This window comes from Colossoma macropomum, unplaced genomic scaffold, assembly GCF_904425465.1.
Source record: "Colossoma macropomum unplaced genomic scaffold, Colossoma_macropomum, whole genome shotgun sequence".
Taxonomy (NCBI): domain Eukaryota; kingdom Metazoa; phylum Chordata; class Actinopteri; order Characiformes; family Serrasalmidae; genus Colossoma; species Colossoma macropomum.
Genome location: NW_023494805.1, coordinates 21,158,551 through 21,170,702, shown reverse-complemented (window position 1 = coordinate 21,170,702; position 12,152 = coordinate 21,158,551). Strand labels below are relative to the sequence as shown.

General features: G+C 39.5%; 1 protein-coding gene across 2 annotated transcripts in view; it reads left to right on the top strand.

Annotated features, from left to right (window-relative positions):
- The window catches only part of pappa2 (pappalysin 2), a 58,018-nt gene that overhangs the window by 43,661 nt on the left and 2,205 nt on the right, over positions 1-12,152 (top strand). For both annotated transcript variants that reach the window (XM_036596276.1, XM_036596275.1), the window contains exon 22: positions 10,182-10,280. In XM_036596276.1, the coding sequence (XP_036452169.1) occupies positions 10,182-10,280 (99 nt within the window). The remainder of the gene's footprint in view (positions 1-10,181; positions 10,281-12,152) is intronic.

Here is a 12,152-nt window from a genome sequence, read left to right as displayed (position 1 = left end):
GTAACTGTATTTTATGACTTTATTGTATTTTATTAAGTATTACAACCCCATTTCCAACAAAGTTGTGATGCTGTGCAAAAAATAAATAAAAACAAAATACAATGATGTGGAAATGTAACGGTGGAAGACGGAACTAGACACTCGCAGACGAGACCTTGAGTTAAGATCTTTAATTACAAAGAGATCCAAAATCACAGTCGGGAAACGAGAGCAAGAAGATGTGTAAGTCACCCATGCCATGTGCACTAATGCACCTCCATACCATCATGGATGCTGGCTTTTGAAATGGATCCTGATAACAAGTTTGGTGCTCTTAAGCCCAGAGAATGCAGCATCTATGATTTCCAAAAAGAATTTAAGATTTTGATTTGTTGGACCACAGAACACTTTCATGTCGCCTTAGTCCATCTTAAATGAGCTCAGATCCAGAGAAGACGGCAGTGTTTCTGGATCCTGTTTATATATGGTTTCTTCTTTGCATGGTAGAGTTTTAACTTGCATGTGTATGCATCAGTGAATTTTGTTTGCAGACAGTGGTTTTCAGAAGTGTTCCTGAGATCACAGCCAGTCATTATTGGTTATTGGCCCTGTACTTTGCACACAGATATTTTTCTCGATTCTCTGAATCTTTTAATGATTTTCATAATAATCTTTTAATGGTTTTTAATGATTCTCTGAATCTTTTAATGATATGTTTCTTCGCTATTGTACATTGAGAAATGTTATTCTTGAATTGTTGCACTACTTGCCTGCATAGTCTTTCACAGAGTGGTGAACCCCTCTCCATCTTTACTCCCTGGGATACTCTTTTTATACCCATTCATGTTACTGACTTGCAAATTAACCCAGTTAGTTGTGAGATGTTCCACCAGGTGCTATGAAGAGGAGCTGCAGTTTCCTCTGGGGCTCCATAATTTTTACTTTCAGCCCCTGCCAAAACCATAGGTCATGAAGCTAGCGCAAGCCAAGTTAAGATTAGCACACGGATGCTTACGTGCTAACAGAAACTAATTCTTAAAACATTTGACAATAAACTGTGTTAATTACAGCTCTACATAGCACATTTACAGCAAAATAGTAATGTAATATACTTCAATTTTTTTTTCATGAGTGAAATAGATATGACAAGGCTTGATATGATGTTGGCTTCCTATTCGCCAGCTTCTTGTTCCCAAGTTTTATGTTCCACCTTGAATGGTGCAGCAGTTACATTTTGGCGCCTCAGGCGAAATATGACTCATGTTTTATGTCACTGGTCAGCTCTCAGGATAGGCTAAGTTGGAGAAAAAATGGCCAATAGCTGATTGCTTATTTGGGCTGAAAATCGACCAATATGGACACATAGCAGGACCATCTTTCGCCTCTGTGCACAGTTTATGTGTGTGCTGCAGCAAAATGTCAAAGCCCTTCTGTCATGTCAATTTCTCCCTCTTAATCTACTAACTCTTATTTTCTTTTGTTGTCTTTTCTGTCCTCTTCTCTGTAGTCACTGTATGGTTTTGCCCTGTTAGTTCGCTGTATTTGGAAATAACAATCATAGTTCTAAGCCCTCTTTAAACCTGGCATTATCATGTAACCTGGGTCATCAGATCGTATATGCACAGCCCTGAGGACAGCTGTACATGGGTTTCAGTGTGTCTTGGAGAAACAATAGGCCTTCTTCACCAACCATTAAGAAGAAATTTCTTTATAAAACCAAGTTGTGCATTTTTCATGAAGATTCTGACATTCACCAATGTTTTCTTATTTGGGATTTGTTCTTGGATAAGAACAGAATCTATGCACGTCATAAATTTCACATAAACTTTTTCTTCGGACCTTTCTCAAGAGCAAATGTAAGACAAAACTTAGGAAGATACTGGTAAATGAGGCACATTGTGATCTGATCACTCAAACCACCATCAGAGGTAGTCAGTGTAGCAAATGGCCACATAACATTTGTAGTGTGAGGGCTCTGATGCATCCCTGACAGCAACCAAGGACGCTTTAGTCAACTGTGTCATCGCAGACAAAAAAACGGTTGCATACCTTCTTTTTTTGTCCTTTCCCATTTGTTTTTAAGTTATGTTAGTGGACCATGCAATCTAAATGTTTGTAACACTCTTTACATTTATACAAATTAGGACTTGTGCGATATTTTTGTCAGACAACAAGCTAAGCAAAAGACTAAACTGTATACAGATATTTTTGAAGTTTTATTCTCTGTGTTTTGGCATCTCGTCTTCATGACGTTTTCATACACTGAGAAAAGAGGTTTTTGAAAACACTGCAGGGTGGAGATTTTTGACAGCTGCTGTTTTTTTCTTGTTGATGGGCAAAATGCAGCTTTTTGAAAATGCTGACAATGCATCATTAACTTGTGCTCGTCTGTAGCTGTTTATGTTTATTGAGCATATGGCTTACCTGCATTGTTTCTGTGTGATCCACCATTCAGGGATGGTGTGTGAGTTGAAAACATTTATAATTTAATTCAGCTTTACTTTTTCATTAAACCCTATAAACCTTTCTCTCAGTCACTGTGTCATCACATCTGGCTATAAATAATAGCGTTATCGAACTTCCACCTGCAGAGTTGCAATGAAGTTGAAAAATCTTTCTTCGGCCCCAGCGCGGTTAATGGGAGAGCCGTTGGCTTATCTGATAGTTCCTCCAACATGGATGGAAAGGCTATTCTAGCCTTCTGTTCTAGTCTTGGCAGTCGTTGCGCAAAAACCCGGTGAACAGAGTATGCTGCGGCAGACGTCTGTGCCACACATACCCAGTTCAGTATTACCCTCTTTTTTGATCAGTTACTCGTTAAAAAATTGACACCAAATGACCAGCGTAGCTTTTCAGGTGAAGTTGAACACAGGTAAAGCTGTTAAGTTGAATGCATTTAGGAATGCAGCAATGATTTTGGGCAGTATCCGCCATTGTTTACAGCGCAACCAGAAGCCGTGTAACACTACTATTTACTCTTCCACAGTCATGAACATGGAAGTGTGAGAATGGTCTGTTGCGGAAATGTCAGAACGTACTGTACTCAGTTCTTGTAAATGTGTTATCACCTAAGTTACAAATATTTATAAACAATCCCATGGCAAGGGGTACTATACCTTTTGTCAAAGCTATCTCATGAATTGACTGTACCCATCATCCTCACATCTTTGATCTTAATACATGTGGGGGTGTGGCTTATGTATAGTGCAGCATGATAGCAAGTTCCGAGAACATTTTTCTTAAGTTAGATAAACATTCTCTGGAACAAAACCTCAGCCCCATTTGTAGTTTACTTTAAGAACAACATTCATCTAACTTAAGAAAAAGGTTCTGGAAGTACTGGGAGCAAGAAAACTGGAGGCCTACAGTGTTTGTAACATGCTGCCTTCATGTTGACAGAAAATCTCTGCTTTGTGGCACATACTATGTTTTGCACAGTGTGCATGCACACAGTGTTCTTCTTGAGGTGTATGACATAAAATTTTATGGGGTGTTATCTCCCCCTACTGGGCTGGCATGGTCATGCGATCTTTTTAAGTTGTTTTTGCGACGAATAGATTTTTGAAAACAATGAAAGCAGAGTGGAAAAAACTATGTTTTTAAAAATATCCTGACATGTATGGACAAGGACCTTATATAGTAAATGTGTGCGGAACCCCTCTTCCATTCACAAAATCTGATCACGTGTGGTCACTGGAGATGCATTAAAGACACATGGAAGTGCCAAATGTAAACAGCTGCATGTTTCGCTGTCTATTTATGATAAGATCACTTAACGTATTTTAATATGAAGTGTGAACATAGCATATTTCCAACTTCCATTTATGTCAGAGAGGTGTGTGTGTGTGTAGAGAGAGAACACACTAAACAGCCTGTCTTTAGCATAAAGTTGTGGTGGCTTCCTAGTAATGCATTCACATTGCCTATCATGTCATGTAAAGCTCTCTATTTAGATGTTTTTCTGATCTTCTGCAGTTTTGTTAGAATACTTTGTAAAGTCTGGTGTTTTTGTCATGTAACACATTCTTGACTGATACTGTGATACTGCTCTGGATATCTTCTCCCTCAAAGTTTTGCACTGTTATTAACTCCACTTGCAAATGTTTTTGGCTAGATTTAAACAAGCAAGAAGTGTAGAAGGGAGAGCTGGTCACTTTAGACAGTAAAATGTAACATGATTTAACCCCTTATATGGCCCAAAGTTCTATTACACGCTTCTATAACCTAAGAATAACTCAACCAATTTGCACTGAAGTCCCTGTAGTTACTGAATAATAAGTCTTAGTATGTAATAAGCCTGGGATTTTAAGGGGTTAAACAAAATCACAGTACTAAACTGTACAAAATAGTCATTATTGCTGATATTTCAAGGACAAAACTGTTGTCTGGGTCGTGCTGCAAGAACAGCAATAACTAGGTGTGAGAGACAAAAATGAGTACATCATGATACACTATATTGACAAAAGTATTGGGACACCTACACATTATACCTACATGAGCTTTCATGACATCCCATTCTAATTCCATAAGCATTATTATGGAGTTGCCCCCCCCCCTTTGCAGCTATAACAGCTTCCACTCTTTTTGTTTGTGAGGTCAGACATTGATGTTGGATGAAGCTCTGCTCTTGTTCATCCCAAAGGTGTTCGATGGGGTTGAGGTCAGGGCTCTGTGTGGGCCAGTCAAGTTCTTTAACACCAAACTCACCCAACCATGGACATTCCCCAAATTGTTCCCACAAAGTTGGAAGTGTACAATTGTGCAAAATGTCTTGGTATGCTGAAGCATTAAGATTTCCCTTCACTGGAACTAAGAGGCCAAGACCAACCCCTGAAAAACTACCCCATAACATTATCCCTCCTCCACCAAACTTTACAGTTGGCACAATGCTGTCAGGCAGGTAACGTTCCCCTGGCATTCACCAGTGGGACTGAATTAAACACCTATGTTCAGTGATTACGAGGTCTGTCCCAATGCTTTTGTCCATACAGTGTATCATTATATTTTAGGTTTAAAAGTAGAATTGATGCACAGAAGCACAAGTAACAAAGTCTGTTAGCTGACATAACAGAATTGGCAGTTAGCATTGTCCTTCAAGTATGTCAAGCTGTTCAAGGATGTGTTAGCAAAAGCTCAAAAAGATGCGGTGGCTGTCCTCATGGAGGAAGCAGGCCCTTGTCCTCCCAGCTTTGTAACATTGTATAATGTGGGGAGACCCTAGAAGTGGGTGGATTTGTGGGTGGAACACATTTATTTCAGTTTGTTGTATTGCAGTACTTAGCATGTCCCAAATCTTTTAAATCATTGTAATAGAATTGTATTGTGGCACAAATGTTGTGATATCATATTGTGAGGCATGTAGTGATTCCAACGCCTGCTGCTTACAGTAGTATTTCATTGTTTATCTTTTTTAGGTTCAGTATTAGATCAGAAATAAGTTAAAAGGAGAGTAAGAATGCCACAGACAGCTGTAAGGTAATTTTTCAGTGAGTGTGGATTAGTTCAAATCAGTGATCCTGGTTTAAGATGCTCCGAAATATGCGTAGAAACAGAAACTGCAAATCTTAAAATTAATAGTCCAAAAAAGCCAGTGCCAGTGCTGGGGTTAGAACCTGTGGCCTGCTGGTAGATGCCTTTCCTCTGCAGGCAGGTGGTTGTCAGTTTAAATCCTGATCAGGATCTCTAGATTACACATGGGGAGATGAATATGAAGTGTGAGTAAGGCTCAAAGGCAAGATGTACATAGAGTGCCAGGAGGGCTGGAGGGTGATGCCCAAGAATGGTGTGGGGAATATCTGAGCTTTCCCTTTGTGAGAGGACAAGAAAAGATAGTGGAGCCTGAAATGCAGCCCTGTGTGTGTGTGTGTGTGTGTGTGTGTGTGTGTGTGTGTGTGTGTGTTTTAACTGCTAAGCTTTAACTTTAGAAGAAACAGGACTGCTTATGTTTTTGACTTCTATCCTTCCCCATTCTACTTCACTTTTCCCCCCTTCTATCCCCAGTGCCATCCTATCACAACCAAGTCAAAGACCTTGCTAGATTTGAAAAATCAACCTCTTGGATATGAGGCAAGGCTTTTCCCATGAAGCCACCAAGTCCTACATTGTATGAGATTTTTTTAGGGGGTTTGTCTAAAAAACTGAGACACCAAAGAGTTCAGATTTCTTGATGTTTCTCATAGTCTCATAGTCTCCCAGCTGTAATTCATTTTTGGTGTGCATTTAACCTGTTTTAACTTATCTTTCTTCTTTATTCTTCCTCTTACATGTATTACTATAAACATTTTTCATTTTGGCTCACTGTAATCATTCATGCTGTTGAAGTTCCACAAAGTTAACCTGTGCAAAAATGTGATTAAAACAGCAAGTTCAGGTTGATTTCAGACAGGCTTTGGTTGGGCTGTAGTCAGGTTCAAATTCCAAACTTGGTGCTGTGGATTGGGAATGTTCTTGGGCTGTTTTCAATTTCAGATCAAAATTTCAGGCCCCATTAAAGCTTTAGGCCAGGCCAGCCATCTGAAGTGTTGTACTCCTGTTTCTCATTAAGATTGTTGCACAGTTTTGCTGAAATTTCTCAAAAGTGTATCACACAAAATATGTCATCAGCCATCTTTGGGACACTTTAGCAGCATTCTGACGCATTTGTTTCAAAACCATATAAGCATACATTCATACCATGACTATTAGAGCTAGAGAAAAAATTACAATAATTTCTGCTAGTGTAAGGTTTAAATTTGTTGATTTATATTGTAGTCTGACTGACTGTTTTAGCTACCAGTTAATTTTAAAAGCTACAGTGAAATCACTTTTGGCACATGTGCCTAGTGATGTAAACTTGAAGTGGATGTTTTTCATGTTATTTTGGATTGATTATGTGAAATGGTAACTCTGTGTTGTGAATACATTATGATTTTGAATCGCTGTACCATTCTGCTCATTTCTCTTGGCTTTGAATGCGCTATTACTGCTGGTTAAGGATGGTAAAGCGGAATGCTTTGGTTTACCCCAGTCAAGACTCAGGAGTGAAGGCATGCTGTTCAACTCAAAGCGTATTAGCTGCACACTCACATTTACATGCAGGTAGCATGTACGAAGTCCTTTACCTCTACAACTGTGGTGTAAATATAGCGCAGAATGTGCACCGAAGGATGAGTTGTATTGAGGCAGAAAGACCACTGAAAGAAACAATTTTAATGGAGGCAGGTCAGTCCCAGCCATATGCTTTATCTTTATAGACAACACTAACCCACACTAAATGAAGCCACACCTCAACACAATAAGCCCATGAAATGCATAAACACATCTCAAGCCCTGCAACAACAACATAATCAACAATAACTGTCGCTTAAAGCGGGGAAGTGCAACTTCCATGAGCTTCTTCTTAAGGCCCCTTCTGCATGCCTGCTTGCAAACTCCAAATGAGAGCGCAGCTCTCCATTGTCTTTTTCTATAGATTCTGATGTGACAGTGTCAAAAGGAATTGCCATGTACTAGCAAATATAATATGTTTTTAGAAACTGAACAGATACTGAAAACAGTATGACTGAGTGGCATAGCTGAAAATGGAATGACTGCAAATATAACCACTTCAGGAGCATGTGAAAACAGGAATACATAAAAATATTAAGTACACTGTATAAAAAATATAACTTCCACCCCTGATAATAAGTGTTACTGTACTTTTAGACATGTGTTTGGCATGGTCTGATTTTATTTAATTATTTTTAAAACACTTTACATCAGAAGTGAACTAGGAGGGAACATAATTAGCTGCCTTTTGGGATTCTCCGGGGAGACCCAATCAAGAGGTTCATACTTCAGTGAATCAAGATGCCAGCACTAACAACGAGTCTCAAAACATTAGCGGCTGTTGCCATGGTGTCTATTTTGTTTATTGTGTTTCGCACCTAGCATTAGACATGGTTGGTCAGTCGGTCTGCTGAGTTTGTCTTCCTGCCACACATCAGTGTGATCTTCAGGGATTACATTTCTCTCAGCGCTGCATAAGGTAAAGAGACACCTTGATTGTTTTTATGGGGAAATGGGAGAGCAGCTCTTTGCTGAAAGCCCTTTTTTAAAACTATCACAGAGAAAAATGAAATGTCCCAAAGTGGTTTCAAGCTGGGATTCTGAAGCAATGCGTTTATGGTCAAATAAAGGTCCCATCCACAGGCTGGTGCGAGTGCTTTCCCACAGACGATGAGATTCAGTGAGATCGATTCAATGTGTCTGCAGATTTTTTGGAGAATGTGCCCCCTGCCCAAAACAACATTTCAGGGAAAAAGGGCATAAGTGGCTACCATAGTTCTGTTATGCAATTGCTAGCTGCATACGTAGAAGGCATCAGTCAAAGTCTGGGGAGTAGTTCTAATTTAGACAAGACCCCCCCTCTAGATTTTTCACATTGGAAAATGATTCGGCTCCATCCGTGTGGTCTGTAACCTCCCACCTCCCCTGGAATACCCACGCAGGCACATCTTTTAAACGCAAACCTTCAGAGAATGACGCATCAAGTGGAAAAAAAGTGCTTCTCTCACTCTCTCCTACTGAGAATGGGGTGTAAAGTGAGGAGCTGAAAATGTTGAAATTGTTGAATTGTTGAAAATGTGTCAGCAAAGTGGTAGGAGAGAAAAAAGGGCAGCACTATATTCCAAATTGTTGATAACATTTTGGCAGGCAATATTTATAGGAACTGATACCTTCTGCTGGAGGGATGTGAATGGCTGAATTGGCCACTCTGCGTAGATGCTAACTTTTATGGTCTTGTATTGCAGCTTGAACAGATGAATTCCATTCATCCTTCCCGTTTACTGCTACTCCAGCTGAGCTACTGGGTCACAGCACTTATTGTACCTTCATGCGTTTATAGTCCCAGTCAGGAATTACTGATACAGTGCCATGAATGTGACGATATAGCCGCTGAATTTACTAGCAGAGGACATTGTGCTGTGACATAACACTGGGCCCCTACACTTGATGTGGTTTTCCAATGCTTCTTCAACGGTTTTGTTATCATAGCTGCAAAATAGTCCTCCAGCTGCAACAGTTCATGGTTAGAGCTTTAATGTACGAGACTGAATAATGCAATAATGCGGTGCAATTCCCAGGCCTTTCAAAGAATGTGTTTTTATTCCAAATTAGTAATTTCAATGGACAAAGTAATAGCAAAGTAATTAGATGGCTAAATTTACTTTGAACAAGAATACACATCTGACTTTTGTTCATGCTTTACCATAAATCACTTGACCAACAAGTCATTATTGATCACTGGCCAAACATAAAAGCTTTAAACAGAACAATGAAAAATGATATTTGTTTATGACCTGGCGTTTAGGACAGGACAGGAAAAACATTTTGGATTAGGTGTACTTTATCAGGGGTGAAATTCTACAGAAATCTCCACAGCAGCTGTTCCTGTGCTGGGCTGTGGGTTCAGGTACAACCTGGACTCTTTGAAATGACTCCACATGCTTGAGGAAAGCCAAAAGTATCTTTGGCAGGCTGCTCTTGTTTTCTTATTTTTGGCACCAAAACCCTAAGGTTAAGTTGAAAAAGTTAAAGGCTGTCATTATGACGCATTTGAGGTTTTTATGTAACTCAAATTTGATAATTGTAGACCATTCCAGAAAGTTGGACTTAACTCCCAAAAGCATTGCAAAATGCCTAACTACAAGTTTTCTCTCGCACAGGTGAAGTAATGGTTCCGAACCATGACATCTAAGTAGGGGGATTAGGAAGCTTGTGGAATATCAAATACTGGATGGGCTAAGGCCAATCTAGTATATCTCTTTTATTTTCATATGAATGAATTAGCCTTTTGGCCTAATTCTCAGTGTTAGAATGTCATTGGGATTGATTCAAGGAGACTCTGTTTCTTCTAACATTTAGAGATAGGTGTTGATCTTCAGTTGTCACAATGGAAAAATGTGTTCATGCATGAAATCTGATTAGAGCACTGGGGTATTTTGAGAACGAAGCTGTATTTTGCCCAATTTGATTTTGCAGTTTAGTAATAATCCTTAATGATAGAAATATTTTTGGGGCTGAAAAAAGAAAAAAAACAACAACCATAAAAGCCAAAGTCTGGAAGGTTTTGGTTAGAAAGATGCTGCTGGCAGATGGATTGCAAATGAAATTTGTTATTGTTGGTGAGTTGTGTTTTGAAAATGATAACAGACTTTAAAGCTAATTCTCTTTTCCCTAAGCCATTTGCTGGAGACGGATGGTGTGACACCATCAACAACAGAGCCTACTGCCAATATGATGGAGGTGACTGCTGTCCATCCACTCTTTCCACTAGAAAGGTAAAATTCAACTTTTTTTTTTTTTAAGGCCAAATTTTAATCCATTTGTTCTTCTACTGGTTACAGTGGAATACAATATCATAATTTCATTCTTTCTCTATCTTTGCCATTGTCGTTGCACATTCTGTAGGTACACGTTTTCATCTCTACATCTTTGCTGTCGCTCATCTTACAGGGCAGGCTTTGTAGCTACAGTGTTCTTTTTCATACCTGGTTATAGCAGGATGTCAGTCTTTCCCATGAATGCTCCTGTCGTGAGTCACCCAGTGAGAGGCTCTCCCAGAGAGAGCAGTGAGCTCAGGGGAAAGAGTGGCCGGCATAAATAAATGACTGGTTGGTGCAAGTTTTATTAGGCAAGGCCAGGTGTCAGTGATCATGGGCGATTGTAAAAACAGTGCTTTTTAACAAGCAGGCACAGAGAAAGCGAAATAAACCATGAGAGGAAGCATCCTGCCACCATGCGTCCAACGGAACTGCTACTTGTGTGTTTACACTGGCCCTGTCGATGTCTTGGTCTGCACAGCGGACATGTTGATGGGGGCATTCTGGTTTAAAAGCATCTAGGCTGAGTGCCAGAAGTGAGTGCTGACAGTAGAGGATAGCGAGCATGATCTTCACTGCAGTTTCTGTCTCACTGCTAGCACTACAGCGTATTTTAAACAAAATTCTGATATGTCCAGGTGGTCTAATACTCACACGCATTATGTTGTGTGATGCATTCCATAATTACTGAACAGCGTGTGGTACTGCAGCATAGTTATAAGAGTAAACTCCTTAACCAGCATGTAGGCCTGTGTTTAACTCTGTTAAGAAACTTTGAGATGTGGCATTGTTTTGGTGATTCCTAACTAGGACTTCCAGAAGAGATTCCAAAAATCATTTTCTGTATCACCCAAATGCCCAAGAAACAAATACTTTAAATGTCTGAACACTGATCATTGAAAGAAGAAGAGCGTCACCTGGCTTTCGGTTGCCATGCTCAGTGAATCACCACACAAGCCAAAAAAACTCAACCTCCTTCCTGGCTAAATAAATAAATTTTTAATAGCCTTGCAGTGTCAGCCAGCTCTTCCATTTCTTAATCCACTTGCCTCACTAAAACAGTTACATCCTGAAAACAGCAGATGAAAGCAGATTTCCCAAAACATGATTTCCCGGTAAACTGGATAACCTGAGCTCAAAGTGGGGATTGTCGTTGACCTTTCCTCTTAATGGACACGATTGATTTTTTTTATAAGGTTAACTGAGAAATCCTACTTCATAGAATACTCTCCTAAACTCTATTAGTTGCCTTATTTCCCCCCCCCTCGTATTCCATACAGCCACAGCAGAACCTCTATGGTATGAACTACTACCAGTTCTATTGCAAGTAGGTGGTGTTTTTCAGAAAATGGGTAGGCGTAAATAAAAAACAAACAACGCTCTATGCTTATTTTGCAACCTGTCTTTGATTCTTAATATATCTTCATCGTCTCTCACCTCACACCATACTGCTGGGTCTCTTCTCCACAAAAGCCAGTGTTTCTATCCCTCCATTTACTCACTGCTGTGCTGCACAGTAACATTCCTGCTTTGATCTGCAGCTTCTTCTTCTTTGCCCTGTTAGTAAAGGTCCACTAAGTAATAAATTCAGATTTTACTCACACAACCCCAGAGAACAAACCTGGTCCATTGGGGTCATAAATGAAATGTTCTACGTGCCTAGTATAAATTTTAGTTTTTGTATTGTAATGTAAAAATTGCTAACTGCTTGTCATATGGCTGGATTCCTAAAGAAAGGCCTTTAGCCTCTGTAGAAAAAGATACATAATGGTCCCAGCCTTTTAATTTTCACTGTATATTTCATATACTCTAAAGTAATGCAAGTGTATA